The sequence below is a fragment of the Solea senegalensis genome, linkage group LG1 (assembly GCF_019176455.1).
Source record: "Solea senegalensis isolate Sse05_10M linkage group LG1, IFAPA_SoseM_1, whole genome shotgun sequence".
NCBI lineage: Eukaryota > Metazoa > Chordata > Actinopteri > Pleuronectiformes > Soleidae > Solea > Solea senegalensis.
Window position 1 is genome coordinate 29,584,929 of NC_058021.1, and position 18,890 is coordinate 29,603,818.

The window sequence follows — 18,890 nt, forward strand, 5'->3', positions numbered from 1 at the left end:
AACAAGCTCCTTTTGTCTGCGCCAGCGAGTGATCTGGGACCATATTTCCTGTCCAGAAAAATTACAGTCTCATAATTACAGTGTGTCATGTGGCTACAGAGCACAACAGTCCTTTCAGGATTAACATAAATTCATCCCATAGTTCTGCTCGTGCTCGTGTCCGTCACTGCACAACGTCCACATCCCTCCTTTTTAGAAATGAAGAAATCTCTCTGTCTGTCTTTGTTTTGAGATCAGCCTTGCTCGGGTTAACTGGTGCCATAACCATAATAGTTCCCGACAACAGATTTATCTCACTTCAACATGTACGTTTATAACAGTGACCTCAACAACAGACTCTGCGACGCCCCCACAACGGCGGTGAAGCTGTATCTCTCCCTGCATCGTTAACCCAGAGTAATGATCTCGGTGTGAGGTATTTTCAGGTCGCTGTGAGGTAAAATAAGGGCTGAACAAACTGCCTGCTTTACTCAGCACGTTGACGTCGGTGCTTGTCTGGACATGTTGTCAGAAAAAAACCGTCTGTGGCTTGTTTGTTATCTGGTGCGCTGCAGTTTGTCAAACACAGTCGGGTTGTCCTGCGAGAGTTCTTGTCGGGGTGAGAGCTGCAATATTGTGTTTGCATTATCGTAATGAAAGGCACAACACTCTGAGGTGAACCGTGGATAATGTGTTTTCTGAGTGGATTGGACTAAATCAATGTCATTGCACCTTATTCGTTATTTCATGTCCTATTCAAACCTGGACTAACTTACAACTCACCACAATGTCGTCCATTGATTTGAAGCCTTGAGTTTCAATATTTCACACACCACTGGGTTGTTGTTGTTGTTGTTGTTGTTTTAAAAAGTTATTTGGAAAACCATTGTTGGGCCTGAATTCTGAGCTCACCCACAACCCATTCACCCAGACCTGCAGCTACTGGAAGACACTAGCTGTCAGTCAAACGTTGTCCATGTACGTTATAGTCCATAAATGTCATTTACCACATAAGGAATAAGCTGTGTCGAAGAAGACCTTTGAAAACTTAAACTCCTCACAAAAGTGTTGCATCCGCCTTATTCCTACGGCCCATGATACTTGTGGGCGTCACTGACAGACACAAGTATGACAGAACTGGCCTTTTCCCTGGTAACCAGACACGAATCACCAACAGCGATTGTGAAATTGAACTTTTGAGAACATCACTGGTTACACTTCAAAAGGGATGATGTAATCATTCACTGCCGTCTTCAACACAGGAAACCTAACCCTTTTGCAGCAAGTACCAAGTAAATATTGAGTTAAATTGACTCTTTCAGAGTCGCTTTAACTCTACCGTACTGTAACATCAGAAAAATGCAATGTAACACCGTCTGTATTTCCCAAACAATCATAATAATAAATGTAAAGAATTTGGTAACTCGAGGCACATCAGTATTTACGAGTTTCTACCAACATGTGTCGTGTTTTATTTCCCTCTAAACCGGTCCCTAACTTACAAAGCTGACATCATGTTCTATTGAAGAGAACCTGAAACTAAGAAATAAAAACGTCTACTGACGTTAAAAATCTGGTGGAATGTACAGTAGGCTCATACACCAATGGATTTAATCAGCAGTCGCCCCCTGGTGGCTACTTTAAATTCTTCCCTCTGAATTGACTTCACAGTGAAAACTCTTGAAGAATTCAGGTTTCAGAGTCGAGTGATCGATTGAACACATGTCAACTTTGAAGATATTCCCGAATTTTATTTGGCCAAATGACTTTTTTTGTCGACTTGACAATCCGTGGCCCGTTCCAGCAATCTCCTTTTGTTTTTGTCATCTTTTATTCCATCTCTGTGGGTGTGTGTGTGTGTGTATTTGTCATTTCCTGTGACACAAACAGCACAGTTTACATTAACTGCACTGGTCACATTCAAGCAGCAAGGTCTTCTTTAAACATAAAGGTTAAACCAGACTCGAGTCATAACTATTCTCTATTCTGTATTTTCCTTCTCAGATGCATCTAAGCACATTTCTGGTCGTCATAAATTAAACGGCGCACTGAATCCCGTCTCGTCGCGTCGTAAAGCTCTTTGGGGTTTCTTGTTGTCGTCCTCCACCACCACATGTATCTCATTTCCCACGTCAACACGCGCTCACACTGTGAGATATCACCTGCACACCGCAGCGAGTCAGCACCGCGTTGTGACTTAAAGCATCGAGGAGGATCCGCTACAGCTGTTAGGTGGCGACATTTCAAGCCTTCCCCTTTATGACGAGTATAAATAAAACGAACACATACAAACACACACGCTTGGCAGCTACTCGGGTGATGAAATGTACGCGCCGCTCTGTCAAGTCCTGCATCACATGGAGCCCAGTCAGACACATAACTCCTCATGTTTCCTTTGGAATTATGTCTACATCTGATGGTGTCACTTACAAGTGTCTTGATCATCTAACCAATGGCAGACATGCGAGGTTGCCAGAGAAAACACGCAGCACACTGGTGTTTGGGAGGTCGCTCCATCCTCCCGCTGCTGCTGCCACCGCCATGTTTGTCCAAGACTTTCTTTGATGTTGAAGTGACGGGGGTGTGGTTTAAGGGAGATAGTTGTTACTGGAAATGTGGAGATTTCTGAGAGTTTACAGCTGTGGAGGCTCGGGGAGGGGGGTCACATGCTTCGCTTCATTCACTCTTTGTTTTTGTGTGTTTCTTGAGGGAGAGGAGTGAGCGGCACAGCTTGCTCATTTTCATCACTTCATTTAATTCCCAGCGCTACTTTTAACACTTAACGCACTTCAGAGTTTCTTTCCTTTTATTTGTTCTGTGGCTCTGTTTCGTCAAGTTTTACAAAGAGGATTGCCAGAAGGCAAAGTGTTTGGAAAGAGACGCTCACTGTCTTCATGTCGTTGTTGTTGTTGTTGTTGTTGTTGTTGCAGATACAGAGTTCAGTCCGTCTAAACTTCGTCTCGCAGCAGGAAAGTTGTTTCTCTCAGTTCACATGTTTGTGTGCTGTCGTTTGTTCAGATGGACAGTGGCCTTGGGAATATTTGTTTGCTTCCACGTTGATGAATATCACTATTAAGCACAACCAGATGCACAAAGTCTGCCTGACACAGCTGGAGTATTAACTGAGCATTAACTGAGATTGGAGGCATAAATTATAAACCAGAACTCGTATTTTTATTGTTTTTTCAAACTTAGAAAAATCATTGTCGTAATAATATTGTTGAACTCTTAGCTCGGGGGGTGTTTTTATTTATTTATAAAATCATTTCGTTTAATAGTGTTATTGTTAGTGCAGGAGGTTACGGCACAACTTTTCGAATATCTTTGATAAGTTGGCCTTTGAAACATAAACAGATTATTTCGTCACATGTTAGGACACGTTACTGCTCTTTTTATAGGCAGCACTTATTTCACAACAATTAGCTCACTGATTGACTTGTCAATCCACAGAAGATAATTACTTTCTAAAAACATCTACAGCCTCGATACATCTGTTTTGCAGTCTGCTGACTTCATTTTGGGTCAAATCTTAAACCTAATTCATTCAGGCCAGGTGGTATGGTATGTTTCTTGGATCAAGGCCATTATGTTTGTGTTTTGCACTTATGATTCATATTAGAGTTTCCGTACCTGTTAGCAGGACTCAGACCAGGATGTGTATTCCCATTTCACGTTGGTTTCGCCGCCGAATTCCATCAACTGGCGAGCGGCAGAGCAGAGCAGTGAGTAATGGATCACAGACATTATCAGCTGATGAAATGCTGCACACAGGAGTGATGCCGTCCTTTTTTATGCTTTTTCCGAACACAGTACGGTGTCACTCAAATGTTTAATCTCCCCTCTCCCTTCTCTCTCTCTCTCTCTCTCTCTCTCTCTCTCTCTCTCGTGTTTGCAGCGTTATCCCAACACACTGGAGCATTTACTTAAAGCCCAAGTGGTTCTTCTGTTCTGCATCCGTGAACCATTATTTTCTCAGGGAATAGAATCATAGTAGATTGAGAGGATTAGACTCTTCAGTGTACTTTTCTGACGGAACATCAGCGAGTCACTCCCAGATTGTAACTCACCAGTTGCAGCGTTAACACACATCTTATTTTTCCCTGAAGTAAAACACCCAGAATAATCAAATGATTTCCTTTCTCACTGAGTCTCCCTCCTATTATGACTCATTGGTCTCATCCACGTCTCGGTATAAAGCAATATTGACGTGACTGGCAGCTGGAGTCAATGACTCGGGCAGAAATGAAAGCTAATCCGGGTTGTTTTTCCCAACGCCGGTGTTTGTTTTTGTGCTTTCCAGACAGAATGTGATCCATAATCGTCCTTTAATCTTCCACGTCCTCCTTTTTAAGTGTATCAGTTTATGAATGAAGGACGGATGCAAATGGGCCAGCGTTCCCTTCTGCAGCTGACTGGCAAGGTTACATTTCTCTGCCGCTTCTCGCTCATTTCATCATGTGGCCATCAATCTTTCGTTGCTCTCCTCTGAGATTTTGAGTGCAGCTCAGGCATTTCCTCCTCAGTAAAGTCTGCGAGGGTCAATGTGATGTTATTCCACTGAAGTTGCTCTGTGTCTGATAGGGAGCGACACATTTTAATATGTGTTAAAAATACAGTAAAATATTTTAAAATGTGGGGAAATGTTTTTATTAGCTGACTGTAAAGGTTTGCAATTTTATTTTCTACATCAGAGGTCACTGCATAGTCAAATCCTGCTTCAAATATCAGCATTTTCATATAAAAGATAGATGGGAGCTCTAATATCAATATATCTAATATATATTTTCCTCTCTTTATTGTGAAAATGTAGTTTACAGATCAACACGGCTCTCTAATCTGGCTCAAACACTTTATAGCCACTTTATTAGGTACACCTGTTCAACTGGTTCAACGCAAATATCCAATCAGCCAATCACATGGCAGCACCTCAGAGCATGTAGACATGGTCAAGACGACCTGCTGTTGGATTTCCAAGCACAACCATATCTAAGATTTACAGAGAATGGTCCAATAAAAAAAGAAAATATCCACCAAGAAGCAGCTGTTTGATCACAAATGCCTTGTTGATGCCCGAGGCAAATGCCCACACTGGTTTCAAAGGGTTCAAAAGATAGAAAGACAACAATGACTTGCAACAATCACTTAGTACAACCAAGTCGAACCTTGAAGAAAATTGGCCACAGCACCAGAAGTTCAGTTCATCAGATTTTTCTGAAATAACCCTCATGTTTTCCACCCTGTAAGGCAAGTGTGCATAAGAGGGAAAATATGCCGTTGAGTTATTTTGTTCCCAATGTCGCCCACTGAGTCATTTCTTCATTGTTTTTTTGTTTTTTTTTTTTGATATTCTGTTTGTGTTTTGCTGCTGTTGTCTGTAGTGTAGCTAGGTTGATAATGATAATAAAAAAGTGCTGACACCGTATCCAGTAAACGTCGATTTAATTGCATTACTCAACGGTATAGTCAGCTATTTGAGGTTCATAATTACTTAAACGTTGACATTTTACAAGTGGGCAAATTAAGGTGACGCAGATATGACACGAATGCAGACGAAAACCCAACTACTCCCAGCTCTAGGAAACAGCTGTTTGTGGGCAACATGCCAAACCAGAGTGCATGTGAGCAAATTCAGACTCAGTACACTATACAGTTGTTATTCTCGGTATGAATTGGAATGTTATTTTTGATGAGCGTCATGGAGGCGTTTGCTGGTGTGCGACAGCAAGAATGTTGTTTGTTTCAAATCCTGAGGTGACCAGGTTAGGCTTTGTATGTTTTTCCCGTTTCTGTTGCTCTCAGGCCAAAGACGTGCAGATTGGGTTTCGGTTTATCGGCGTGTCTTAATTGTAGGTATGAATGAGTGTAAATGGTGGTTTGTCTTTTGTATTACTCGATTTAAAACAGTGGGAACTGACATTCACTGAACACCTTCGCCCCAGTGAAACACACTAATTTGATTGTGTGTGTTTAATTTCTGTCTGCGACCTTGCATTGGGCAGTGCTTAATATCTTGTATTATTTCCTCAACTAGATAGATTGAATGATTCATGGTGCAAGTGAAGTAAAATATACTCGTCACGGGTCTTTGGAGTTTTTTGTCTTCCTCTGACTAACCGCTGGCAGTTGGAATGGTGTTAATGACCTGTTTTTGCAGGTTCACACGGTGTCACAGATCCCACATAAACCTGTCAATTTCAGTGTGAAAGAGGTTTACAGTATGTTTCCCCTGCTACAGGCTGGCGACCTGTCCGGGCTGTAGTCCACTTCTCACCCAGTGTCATCTCGGGATTGACTTGAGAACAACCCGTTTTTAAAGGATAAGTGAAAGAATTTGTGTGTTTATTTAAATGTCGGAGGTTCTTTTTCGATCTATCTAAATTCTCTGTCTCCCCCTCATCTGCTTTTTTTTTTTTTAATCATACTCCACCTTTGCCAACACCTGTAAAAGCTGAGCCTGTGCTCATCTCACACCGTGTTTGCATTTTCACACACTGGTATCAAGTACCACACTCCATCTACTGCCTCATATTGACCCACAAGTTTTGCAGTGCATGATTCAAAGAAACACTCCCACAGCAGCCTCCCACTGAACCTCCATATATTTGTTTATTTTTGTGTGTGTGTGTGAGGCTGTTTCTGTGGTCACGCTCCCTCCGCTCTGTTTGCTGTGCTCTTGAAAAGCTCTCACAGCTTCATCTCCACCTACACCCAGCTGGATGATGGCGCCCTGCCCATCTTCCCCTGAACCTCATGAGGGGAGAAGCAGCCAGCTGGCCTCTCTCACCTCTGTGGAGCCTGTATCTCCCTCACTTTGTCGCCACAAGACCAAAAGACATCTTGTTCTGATTAGCAGGCCGCCTCAAATCCTTGCATGTGTGTCTGCACCTTTTTACAAGTGCCCTTGTTTTTCTATACTCTGAAAGTAATGTGCTGACTCAGGCTGCCCTGACAGTTCTGTCTGCACTTATAAGCCGTGATTTGCTTCTGGCAATGTTTGTTTAAACCTACACAATTAATCAGAAGTAACACCACGTACATGAAATACATTTGGGGTTTTGATATCTGTCCCTCTGAGGCTCCGTTAAGCCTGAAACATGAGCTCCCTGTTTTTCCATCGCTGGCTGAATAGTGAGTCGATGTATTAGATTTTCACTCTCAGTGCGAGCAAACAGGATTTTTTGCTGTAATTAATGCTCGTGTTGCAGCCTTTTGACAGCCAGAGCGCTGTTACACAGAATAATACCACTGTTAAAGTTTATCCTCAGAGCTGGGAGTCCCTGTGAGTGAGATCACAGTCAGACATGATGTTCGCTTCCTTGACTTGATGCAGCGTGTGCTGCCTAACCAGAGGAACATTCACTTTAACAATGTTTTACATAAAAGCCACAGCTGTAAGGTGTCTCTCACAAGAGACGCAGTGGAAGACAATCGAGGACATAAGACACAAGCAGTTTTTTTTTCCCCAATTCTGTACAGGAAATATAAAAGCAGACGAGTCTCTCCCACGTGGCTCGTAAAAGTCCACCAATGTTTCTGTTATAAAAACTCATGCTGACTCTGCAGTCTGGGTTTTAACAGTGAAAGAAGCTGATTGGCTTCTTGGTTTTATTGTTTGATTAGGAGACTTAAATCCATGCACTTCCTCTGCTGGTTGGGCTGTAATGGGAATGGTTGAATGAAAGGATGTGGGGAAATGTAAACACAGCACATTATAAATGAAATATGTTGTCATTTAATCTGATTTAACATTTAATTTCTTATAGAAATATTCCACTTACTTATTGGTTTTCTATGCCAAGTGTTAAAGAATTGTCTTTGGAGCAGTTTAAATTGTAATCACAGTTTGTAATGAGTTAGATTTTGGCTAACAGCAGTTTTAGCTGTGAATATGTGTTTAAACAGTCTTTATTCTGTGTATACGTGAAGCAACCGACTGAATACACTTGTTTGTGTTTTCACAGGAGGACACAGACCACAACTACTACACATCAAAAACATACGGGCCGTCAGACTCCATGAGCAAGGACTTGTGGGTGAATATCGAGCTCATGGACAAGGGGAAAGTGAAGATCCATGGCATTCTGTCCAACACACACAGACAAGCGGCGGTAAGCAGGGCGGTCCTTTCACTCTGTGCCGGATTCAAGAGCTTAGACGTTGTTTTGAAAGCTTGCGCCTTGATGTGGACTCTGTGTCTTGGCAAATATTTTCTTTTCATTTAAAGAGCGTGTAGCTTCATGAACCCTAACTCTGGATGCACACTGAATTTTATCTGCTCATAGATGTAAGCACACACGCATATCAAAATGTCTACCCTACCTCCTCAATCTGATTTGAACAGGTTCTACGACACGAAAAACATAACATCCTCGTGCCGGTAGATTCTGTCTCGCTTTTCCAAGTTTCTTTTGTGTCTGTGACAAAAATGTATTAATTAACAGTTAAATGTGTTTTAAATGGAGACAGACCATAATGATCCATCTATGTGGGGTTCCATTTGACTGCTAAAAGCCAGGCTTTAATGCATTTTCAGTATGGTTGCGTAATGAATCACAAAATAATCTAAATCGCACTTTGACCAGTTGTAATCTCCAAATCAAAAGAGAATGAAACAGCATTGCAGAAACTCTCTGCCCCCAAATCTTTCTCGTCGGATGACAAAATGTTTTTTTTTTGTTTTTTTGTGTGGAAATGACACTTAAAGCGACACAATGTAAGATTTCAACCTTCAAATACAAGATTATTTTTTCATGGTACGTGAACTTACAACAGGGTGAAAGGTCACCTCTGTCGAAGCCTGAGCAGGTCAACACTCTACTTTATGGCGTACGTCGCAGCGTGAAGACGAAGATGAAAAAGCAAAAAGGGAAAGCACCCACAGTGAACAATAGCTGGCGAGGAGATAGAATAGAGAGCCACATTGTGCATTCTGCTGCTCCACCTTCAGTCATGTGATGATGGACTGAACCTGGCAATGTGAGGCAAGCTATTCTCAGCAAGAGACCACACTTCTCTGTTCCGTCTTTGGCCTAATAAGACAAAAAAGAAATAACAGCCTCGTTCTACTGCTTATTCCCAAATATCTGCTTTACAGAAGTTGATGGAAATGTATATGTTTAACTCTGAAGTTTGTGATCCATTTAAATGGGAACCCGAGATACAATGGTTACCCTTTAGTATCGCCAGTTCCTCGCTCAAACTGAAGCATGATGAAATCAAATCTGACCCAGAAGTGAATGCAGATTAGACACATTCCCATTGGTCCGAAAGTGTTTAAACTGGTATAAACAGTTTTTTTGACATGTGGGAAAGTTGTATCAGTGAATTTGCCAATTCCGAGTCAAAGGGGAGATATGGAAATCTTGCCTGGATTGTAGCGCAAGAAGAAGTGAAAACCATCTGTGCTGAAACTCGTCCACCGTGTCAGCGGAATAACACTTTAAACAAATAGTTTATTATCATGGCAGTTTAAGTCCTGAGAAACTACATAAACCTCTGGATGCTGGAACAGGATTAAGCCTCCGTGCTCCGTCCTGGCACTGCTACACACCCGAGCTTTGGCCCCGACACTGAAAGAGATTGGCCGGCGAGGTCATAAAAGAAAAACACAGCCGCAGAGGTCAACTTCATCACACGATCGCACCAAAGTGGAGCTCTGGATTGGCTCGGCAGCCGGGGAGATTCGCTGTGGTCTCCCGCAGGATTACTCCCCGTGGTATAATCTAGGATAACGTATACAAACCCCGGTGTTTACTGTGGACTGTCGACCTCCATAACATTTTCTGACAGTGGTACAATTCAGTCCAGGGATAAAATCTTGAACACATAAGATGCAGTTTTGTGGTAATGTGCATGAACACGCTTGCACACCGGGTTTTTTAAACCATCGTATTATCGTTTACAGTCCTTCTATTTTATGAAGTGTCAATTTATTTGTCAAAATAGAAGTGAAAGGTTTAGGATGACTAATCTATCAAGTACCTAAAATATCTTGTCTTAACTGTAGGAGAAATGCATAACTCCTGACTTTTTAGTTGACGATTTCATTTTTCTGTCCTCTCGTTTTAGGAGGTAATAAAAATCTGATGTAGTTTAAATATCTGACACCGGTATTTATTGGATTTATTTTCTAACTGACATGTTGAGTATTATTTTCCACACATATTCCAGTGTTCTGCATCTTTAACCCTTTAACATCTGAGTCTGGACATTTTTGCTTATTTTAACCAGAAAAGGGCCAGAAAATGTCCTGTGAGGAAGTTGCTTTTGTAACTTTCAGTGTCTGGCAGTTATTTACAGTTTACTGCATGTTAAAATGGTGTATCAACAATTTAAAATGAAGAAAAAAAAAACATTCTAGTTGTACATGGACAAAAAATGGAAACTATGCACAGGCGTTTCTTTCCAACTCTTTCCTCTCTGGCGACAAAGACGCTGATTTGCCGGCTTCCTGCAGCTGCGCGGGTGAAATTACCCTACAACCTCTCAGCTTTCAGAAACTGTTGGAATTTTTCCGATAGCACAAACTGTTGGGTAATTACGGTAATGCAAAGTATGCTTGAGCATACATGTCATCGTCTGCGATACGCTCGGTGTTAAAGGGTTAATGACCGCCGGCTGCAAAGTGAATTTCCAACTTTATTATAAAAAATAAAGTTGTTTTCTGAGCTGAATGACCAGTGATTCCCCTCTGAAGTACATCACACTGATACACTGATACATTTTCCCCCCTTAAATCCTGCCGTTGTTGTTTTTTGACAGCGATAACAGTCTCATCTGTGATCCTCCTGTCTTACTAACTGAGGTCATCTGTCTGTCTTTTCCCCCCTCGCAGAGAGTTAATCTGTCCTTCGATTTCCCGTTTTATGGACATTTCCTGCGCGAGATCACCGTGGCAACTGGTGGTAAGTGAACACAGCTCTTTGACTCTGCTCGCTGAATAGTAGTTATTAGTGTTATTATTGGATACGCCGTATGTGCCCTGGCATATTAGACCGTACACGGGCTGTTTTTATTGCTGCAGGGTTTTGGTGGAGAATGTGGTGAGATTTATGAAATGAGTCTGGAGTACGGAGGCATTTATGAAACGGAGGAGACGAACTGTGTGTGTGTGTGTGTGTGTCTGCAGTATGTGGTGTACCTGTCAGTGTGATGTGGCCACTGTACAAAGAGATTCCCCCTAAACAGGGACCCAAACAATGGTTTGTTTCTCCACATGTTGATCCTGGGAAACTGACTCAGAAGACGCAGGGTTGAAAAAGGTTCGTCTGGCACAAACCACACTAGAAAACCACCAGCGACTCTCTGCCAGCCAACCATTCAGCCCGATACGAGATCGCTCACCGCTCTCACCTCCACGGGGGTAGTCTGCTAGAGTTGTGGATGAAAAAAACAAACAAACCACTCCTAGAAAATCCGCAGCTTTGACTGGAACTGGAAGAGAAACCAGAGCAACGGCTGTGAAATGGAAACTGCCAAGTGGTCTAGCACACCCTGATAGATACGGATAAGGAGGTGGAGGGGGGATCAGTATGTGTGGGTTCGACACGTGACTCGACAGACGTGTCTGCCAGCGTGTGCAGAACAATTTTCCACTTGAGTCTTGATGGCAAAACCACAACACCCCCAACCAGCTATTATCACATCAAAGACTAAAGCTCCCCAAGCTCTGTGCTGTGTTAAAGTGCCACTGGAATAATAATAATAATAAAGAGTCTCCTGTAGTTATTATCATCGCCGTCTCATTTTCCTACTTGATCAGCGAGCGCTGGCAAAAGTTGAGTGGAGTTGGCCGTAGAATCGTTCTGGACGGTGGTGGCGAGGAATGGATGGGCGCAGATGCTGCCAGCGCAGGAGAGATAACACGACATTTGCATTCCTTCAGACTGAGATGGAGGCGTGAGACTGAGGAGGAGGAAGCAGCTATCTGCTTCTCACAGGCCTCTGGGGCTTTGTCTTCTATACGCCATCGTACAATATAGATCATCTGAGTCGCTCGTCCTCCTCCTCTCGTCTCCACTTTACCGTCACTTTCTCCTCTTAAGTCTCTGTTTTGACCGTGTGAGTGTCATGCAGTCTGGTCAAACATCTATATTCATTGTTTTTACATAGTGTAAATCTGCAAATCTTCGTTGTAGGAAGTCAGTTTGATAGATTTCTGAGAATTACTTGTGTTTTCATGTGTATTAGACTCGAGTAGAAACGGTTTCTCATTTGCTTTTTGAAGACGACAAATGTTTATTGCCCAATTCTGGCAACGTGTTTTGATGAAATAGAGATTTTAATGTAGAAATGCAGAATGAAAAGGTTAACCTATGAATTTCTACACCGGCTAAAGTCTATGATTTTAAGAATTTGTTTACTTGCTGTCAGACACAGTACACTGAAGTTTAACTGCTCATTGTGTTGCACCAAACTTCAGAGAACTCAGTGATTTCAACTCACGGACCCAAAGTCACAAAATAAATAACCCTTTACATCTTACTTATGGAGGCAGCAGTAAATCAACACTTCCTGTGAGCTGAAATGTTGATTTTCTTTATGGACTTAAATGTGGGCAGTGAGCGGTTTACAACGTGACACAAAGGCTGTCTAACTCTGAGATACAGTAAAACAACAATTATACTATTATGATATAGTATAATATAACAGTCCATCCGCCACTGTTTTATTTAACATTACCCACAAAAGTTCAACCTTCTAACAATAAAAAAAGACGACAACTACGTTAAAATGTTCCTGAGAATAAATGGATAATGTCAAGAAAGTGAATATTTTTGTTACGTGTGAACAGTTTGTGACACACAGTGAAATTTCCTGGGTTAACAGCGACTGTCAACACGACTCACTGGTTGTTTGTGGTCATAAGAGACAGACAGAGAGTGAGAGAGCGAGACAGATGACGTGTGATCTGACCACCGTGCAGCAGCTGTGCGGACGTCTCTCCAGCCTGCTGTCACACTTCACAACCACAGTGTAAACATTCTCACAAAACACCTGAATATGTTTATCAAATCATTAGTTATTTAAAAAAAAAATAATAGCTATTATAAATAATAGCTTCCAAGCCCATTTTTGGGCATATTGAAGACACTGTGTTTGACACAGAACGGCAAAGGAGAACATCAAAGGACATGTGATCACACCTGCTCTCCTTTTCCCACAGATTATGTCTTGTGGTATATTCTATAGGTTACAGCCCGGGGATCAGGAACTCCTTAAAGGGCTGGAAGATAAATCACCAGGCAGTGATGTCTGCTTTGAAAAGTCTCTGTTTTCGTTCCACAATCTTTGCTATTTTAAGGTGAAATATTGGACAGTTTCACCCTTTTTAAGCCTCTAAACACGATTTAACAAGAGTGACGCTTTCAAGTGTTCGGTTTCTCCACTAATTATTTAACATTAATATGTTTTTGGAAGAAAATGTAATACATCTAAATTATTATGTGACAAAAATACTCACTGGACTTTATTAGGTGGAGGCAGATCTGTCCTTGGTTAAATGTTTAAAAGTCAGCGGTGCAATAAAGATGAGACTTTTGTTCTCGCTATTAAAAAGTAACTAAACCCACAGTCTGTTTGAATGTTTCCTGCATGAACCAAAGCACAGACGCACGTTAGAGTTCGAACTGCTGCCCGTTAAACTGACCACCGCTCCACAACAAAGTGCGGAATTTGTAGTGCGTTAAAATAACTTTTGGGGGACAGAGTTGTGACGATGCGTTTGAAATACAGATGAATGCAAAATCTGATTATGCCCAGCTTTTGTTGTTTGAGTTAAACCCCAAATACCTGACAAGATTCTTTGTTTGCTTTGACCCGAGTGTGACGCAGTTATAATAAGCTGCTTACTCTTTAAATACAGGCACCTTTCATACAAAGCATGGTAACAGAAATTGAAAGTGAGGAGTCTGAATGTCCAAACGCAGCAGGAATACAATAAATCAAAATAATAAGATGAACAAAGGAATCTAAAATATGATTGACTAAAACGTAATGCAAAGAAGATCAAATATAAAAAAATGTCTCAGGTAGAATCTGATTTAGTCATAGGGTTAAAGAAATAAAATATGTTTAAGACTCAGACATCCAGACTCTTTATTTTGGTTAAACTGAAACCTTTGGACTTTTTTCACAACTTTTTTTTAAATTACAAATAGAGTTAAGTACCGAAGATGCCATTGGGTCCCAATTCAAGGTCCTGAGTCGTAGATGTGATGGGGAGAACATTTATTAGTTGTTTTTTTTGCCTCTACAAAATGTAGCATCCTGGTTAAGTTGTGGTTTTTGTAACAACCACCAACTGTGAACTGCGTTGTTACTTGACAAACATCACCTCAGAGCAGCAGTGACGAACAGAAAATATTATAAATTAAACACAGCTCAAAGTCTTTGAAGGACCAAAGACTTTGTCTAAACACGGTGTCCCATCACGTGAAGCTTTAGTCTCGCAGGACTGTTAATGCCCACGCAGGTGTTTTTTGGACATGCACGGACCAGCACTGTTGTAAAGCAGCAAATCTAAACATTGCTCCTCTCCGTGAATGGATTACCTCTGGACTGAGCGCCATGCTGCATGAATAGCCTCTCGGATGAGAAGCCCCCACGGCTCTTTCCTCTTTAGCGTATTGAGAGGTTGTCTAATTTTCCTCAGACTGTCAAATGTGTCGTATTGTGTGTTCAGGAGATTTGCTGGTGGAAAGCAGAGGCAGCAGCAGCAGCAGACATTTTAAAAAAAAAAAAGCCTTTGACACAGTCCATTGTGAGCATGTCCAGACAAATGTGTGTGTGTGTGTTTTGTGGTTGTGGGATTTCTAAGCTTTTTCGGGTTTGAAAATGAAAAGAGGAAAACGTATGTGGGTAAAACAAAGAGATAAAAAGAGAATGTGCTCGGGCGAGTGTTTTGGGAAATACGAGACGGAGTGTATAGTGGCCGATTATGGAGTGTTCAGACAAAGGATGTGAAAGTGTTGTCACAGCGTCACACGACTGTGTGTATGGCACCTTCGTTCACCACAGTAGACTCAACAACTCTGCCGTCTTTATGTTCTGTCCTCTCTACATTCACCTACTGTGACACAACACCAACTCTGAAAGTACGGAAGAGTATTAGGGCCACGTGTAAAAGAGAGATAAAGAAATAAAACGGCATGAATTCGGAGATTAAAGTCAGAATTCTGACTTTCTTCAGAATTTCGACTTTAATTTCAGAATTCTGACTTGTGTGCGTTTTTTAAAATTTTTTTTTTTACTTCCAAAAAATGTGGCCCTAATACTCTTCTGTATGAAAGTGAGCTGAATATCTAAACATAGATATGTTTTTCTCAGATGGGTGCTGTGTTAGTTAGTTAGTTTAACGTAAATAAATAAAAAATGAATGTGCTGAATAAAGATTTTAAAGCATGAATTGAACAAACGTATACCATTTTGTGTTGAGGAACAAAAAAAAAAAGTAACTGCAGCCATGAGAAGTCCATGTACATGAACCTCATAGCACTGAATCTTTTATTAGACGCACTCCTCTCGTGGGTGAAGAGCAGTCGTCAGCATTTTTACACAACTAGAATCACAGATTCTCATCCTCTTCCTCGTGTGTGTGTGTGTGTGTGTGTGTGTTTGAGGAGCTAAATGTGTTTACACAGTTTACATTATGGGGACCGGTCTTCCTTATGAGGACCAAAAGCAAGTCCCTACAACATCAACAGTTATTAAATTTGAACAATAACAATAATAAAGTGTTAGGCCAGTAGTAGGAGTAAGTCTACAGGAAATGAATATAAGTCAATGTAATGTCCCCTGAAATCATGGAAACCAGACTGTGTGTGTTTGTACCGACAGAGCTCTATATAGAGGTATTTCTGAGCAAGGAGGTCTTTGAGAGAAGATTGATTCTCTTCATGGTATGCTCTGCCTAGTTTCCAAAATGATTTATGTGTTTTTATAGCCTGCTCACTGTATGAAAAGACATACTGCAACAGTGACATGAAATAGGGGGATTTATAAACCTGGCCTCAATGAGACTTTTTCCAAAAATCATCTTTTCTTCCTCAGCAGGTTTTTTTTTTTTTTCCTTGGGTCCCCTCAACATGCATGGCCCAGAAAACCACTTTACTCTGAATATTGTATTTATCTGGAAGTGTCCAAGAAGTAAAATGATGGTTTTACACAAGAATGATTTCTTACTTTAATGACTTTATTGTGAAATTCAGTACATGGTGAAGGAAATGGACTTGAAGTCTCTAAAAAGGATAGTTTTACATTTTTACCTGGAATTATGTATGGGGAGATAGATATGAAGCTGGAGACAGCAGCCAGTTTGCGGAAACTTGTGAAAAACGGTGAAAATAAGAAGCACAGCTCATCTTACTCGGTCTAAATGTAATGAATTACACTGAAAACTCATCTAAATCCCCCCAAAAAACGCTAAATCACTAGATTTCATGTTAGAATAATCTTAAGGTGTAAAAGCAACAATCTGTGGCATAGAATGTGTTCATTAATCTTTCAGATAGTTGCAGTAGGAGGATTGATGTTTATCTTTTACCCCACGGCTTCAACTCTTTATCATTAACTCTAAAGTCTTAACCCTAATTCAAACTAAATTGGTGCCTTTTAACATAAGATTATTAGTTTACCTTGTCACAGCAGCAAAGACAGTAAAGATAATAAATAATAAACATGCATCTCCAAGGAAGTACAACATAGAAAGATATTAATAATAGGACTATATTATAAGTATCTAACATTTGTCATGGATACAAATGGATACATGGAAAAACTTGGGGAATGAGGTCCATTGAGCTGTCACTCCAAAACTCAGTAGCCAATTAGCAGGCAGCTTCCTCAGTGTGCTTCCAACTTTATTTTCAAACGGTACAATACAATATTTTTGAATGATTAAATCCATATTTTAAAATGTGTTGTTTGAAAAGAGTGACACAAATCGAATTCCATAAAGTCATACATCAAATACCCGACATCCCCTTGCATGTGTTTGGAGTAAAACATGATTTCTTTGAGCAGCTGCTGACTTGGCAAAACTTTGTTTTCAGTGAGGTCATTAAAGTGCAACTTCATTCTGGTACCATCAGCACAGATTCTTGATGCAGACACTGTTGCCTGGTGATGAATAGTGGGCGTTTACCCCCCCCGCCTTTCATTAATAGCCACTTTAACAGGGTGCTTAATGATGCAGCTCTAGTTTATGATTACTGAGCACGTCCATCTCCGAGGAGGAATACTGTACATTTGTGCCACGTTGAAGGGGATGAATAAATTGTAAGCGTTAACATAATCTGCTTTTATTGTCATTGCCTCTTGTTAACATCCATGATGAAGATGATGAGGGGAAAAACAAACTTAAGAGGGAAAGGAGTGCACAAGTAGATGAGAAAGAGGAAAAAAATCACTCCTTTATTATATCCCATATTTTTGAACTGCTCAGTCAGTATAAGGTAATTTAAAACCTTCCAGATTCTGATAGAAGATAATAATCCTAATTAATCCCTGTTGCCTGTAGATTCAGATGAAGAAAAAAGTGAACCTTGTTGGTTAATGAGTTTTAAACCTTGCCGGACTGGAGGACTACTGTATCAGATTGAGGGAGGAAAGCTATTAAAACAGTAAAAGAAATAAGGATGTTTGCTTTTATATATAAATCCATTCTCATCGTACATGTGCAGAGCATCATTTTCTTTTTCTTCTGTTGCAGGTTTCATCTACACGGGCGATGTGGTCCATCGGATGCTAACGGCGACGCAGTACATCGCCCCCCTCATGGCCAACTTTGACCCGAGCGTCTCCAGAAACTCCACTGTCATCTACTTTGACAACGGTAAAGAAAAAAGACAAACTGACACTTTTGGGATTCAGACAGCCGTTTTGTTTCTGTTCAAGCAGGAAGTCGAAATTCAACTCCAGAGAAAACTGAAACAACCTGATTTTTGTGCTGTCTTCTATATACGATACATCTACATAGCGATTGTTGCTTAAGTATATTAAAGGGATAGTTTGGGTTTTTGAACATGAGGTTGTATGACAGGAATAGAGTGGATACAAAGTTGTCATTGGTTCAGAGATCTCGCCCTGTTTCGGGGCATGCACATGTTATGTTAACAAGTTTGAACAATAACCCCGCTGTAGATCAGTATGTCACAACTGTTGCGCAGCCACACAAGTCATGCTATTTTAGTCAGAGAGAGTGAGGGGAATTAAATTAAAACATGTCCGACTAAGAAACTGATGATGAACCGTGTAGAGAAAATCCATCGGGTTATCTTTGTGAACCCGAGTGCACAGACAGACAACTTTACCAGAGAGAGAGAGGGAGAGAAGCGACATATATATACTGATCGACAGTCACGTAATAATTATCTGAGAATTCTAAACTCAAGTTCCTTATTCCAACTTAAATTGCTGCTTTTTTTGTTTGCTGCTGCGACGGTTGTTATCCATCAAGTTCGTCCTAGCCCGTCTAATCCCTCCAAGTGACAGACACAACTGTGTGAACCCTCTGCAGTGAAGCTCTTCAGACTTTACCCAAACTGGCAGCCGATCGATTCTCGGGCTCAGCCTGCTCCTCAACACACTGTTCGTCAGTTAATGCCCTGCCAATACAAATAAGAGCTGCACGGTTTGTTCTGTTAAAGGAGAGTCACTCCTTCTTCCCGTGTCTGATGAGGCGGCAGAACTACACAAACATGACGGCGGGAGACATGTGAAACTTCACAGTGACGGCGTGAAGCTCGTTCGTTTCTTGTTAATTAAAGTCTGCTAAATTTAAGATGACGCAATTTGGCCGGAATAGAGCGATCCTAAAACTGCACTGAAGTTTGATGGGAGTCGTGAAAGTGTTTCAGCACCTGACGAGCTGTGAATGTGACTGTTGTTGTCGTGACAGCGCCGTGGTATAA

General features: G+C 41.1%; 1 protein-coding gene across 3 annotated transcripts in view; it reads left to right on the plus strand.

Moving 5' to 3' along the window:
* plxdc2b (plexin domain containing 2b) overlaps positions 1–18,890 on the plus strand; it is an 85,169-nt gene that overhangs the window by 38,787 nt on the left and 27,492 nt on the right. For all 3 annotated transcript variants that reach the window (XM_044030948.1, XM_044030957.1, XM_044030965.1), the window contains 3 exons: positions 7,941–8,087; positions 10,814–10,883; positions 17,690–17,812. In XM_044030948.1, coding sequence (XP_043886883.1) covers positions 7,941–8,087; positions 10,814–10,883; positions 17,690–17,812 — 340 coding nt within the window. The remainder of the gene's footprint in view (positions 1–7,940; positions 8,088–10,813; positions 10,884–17,689; positions 17,813–18,890) is intronic.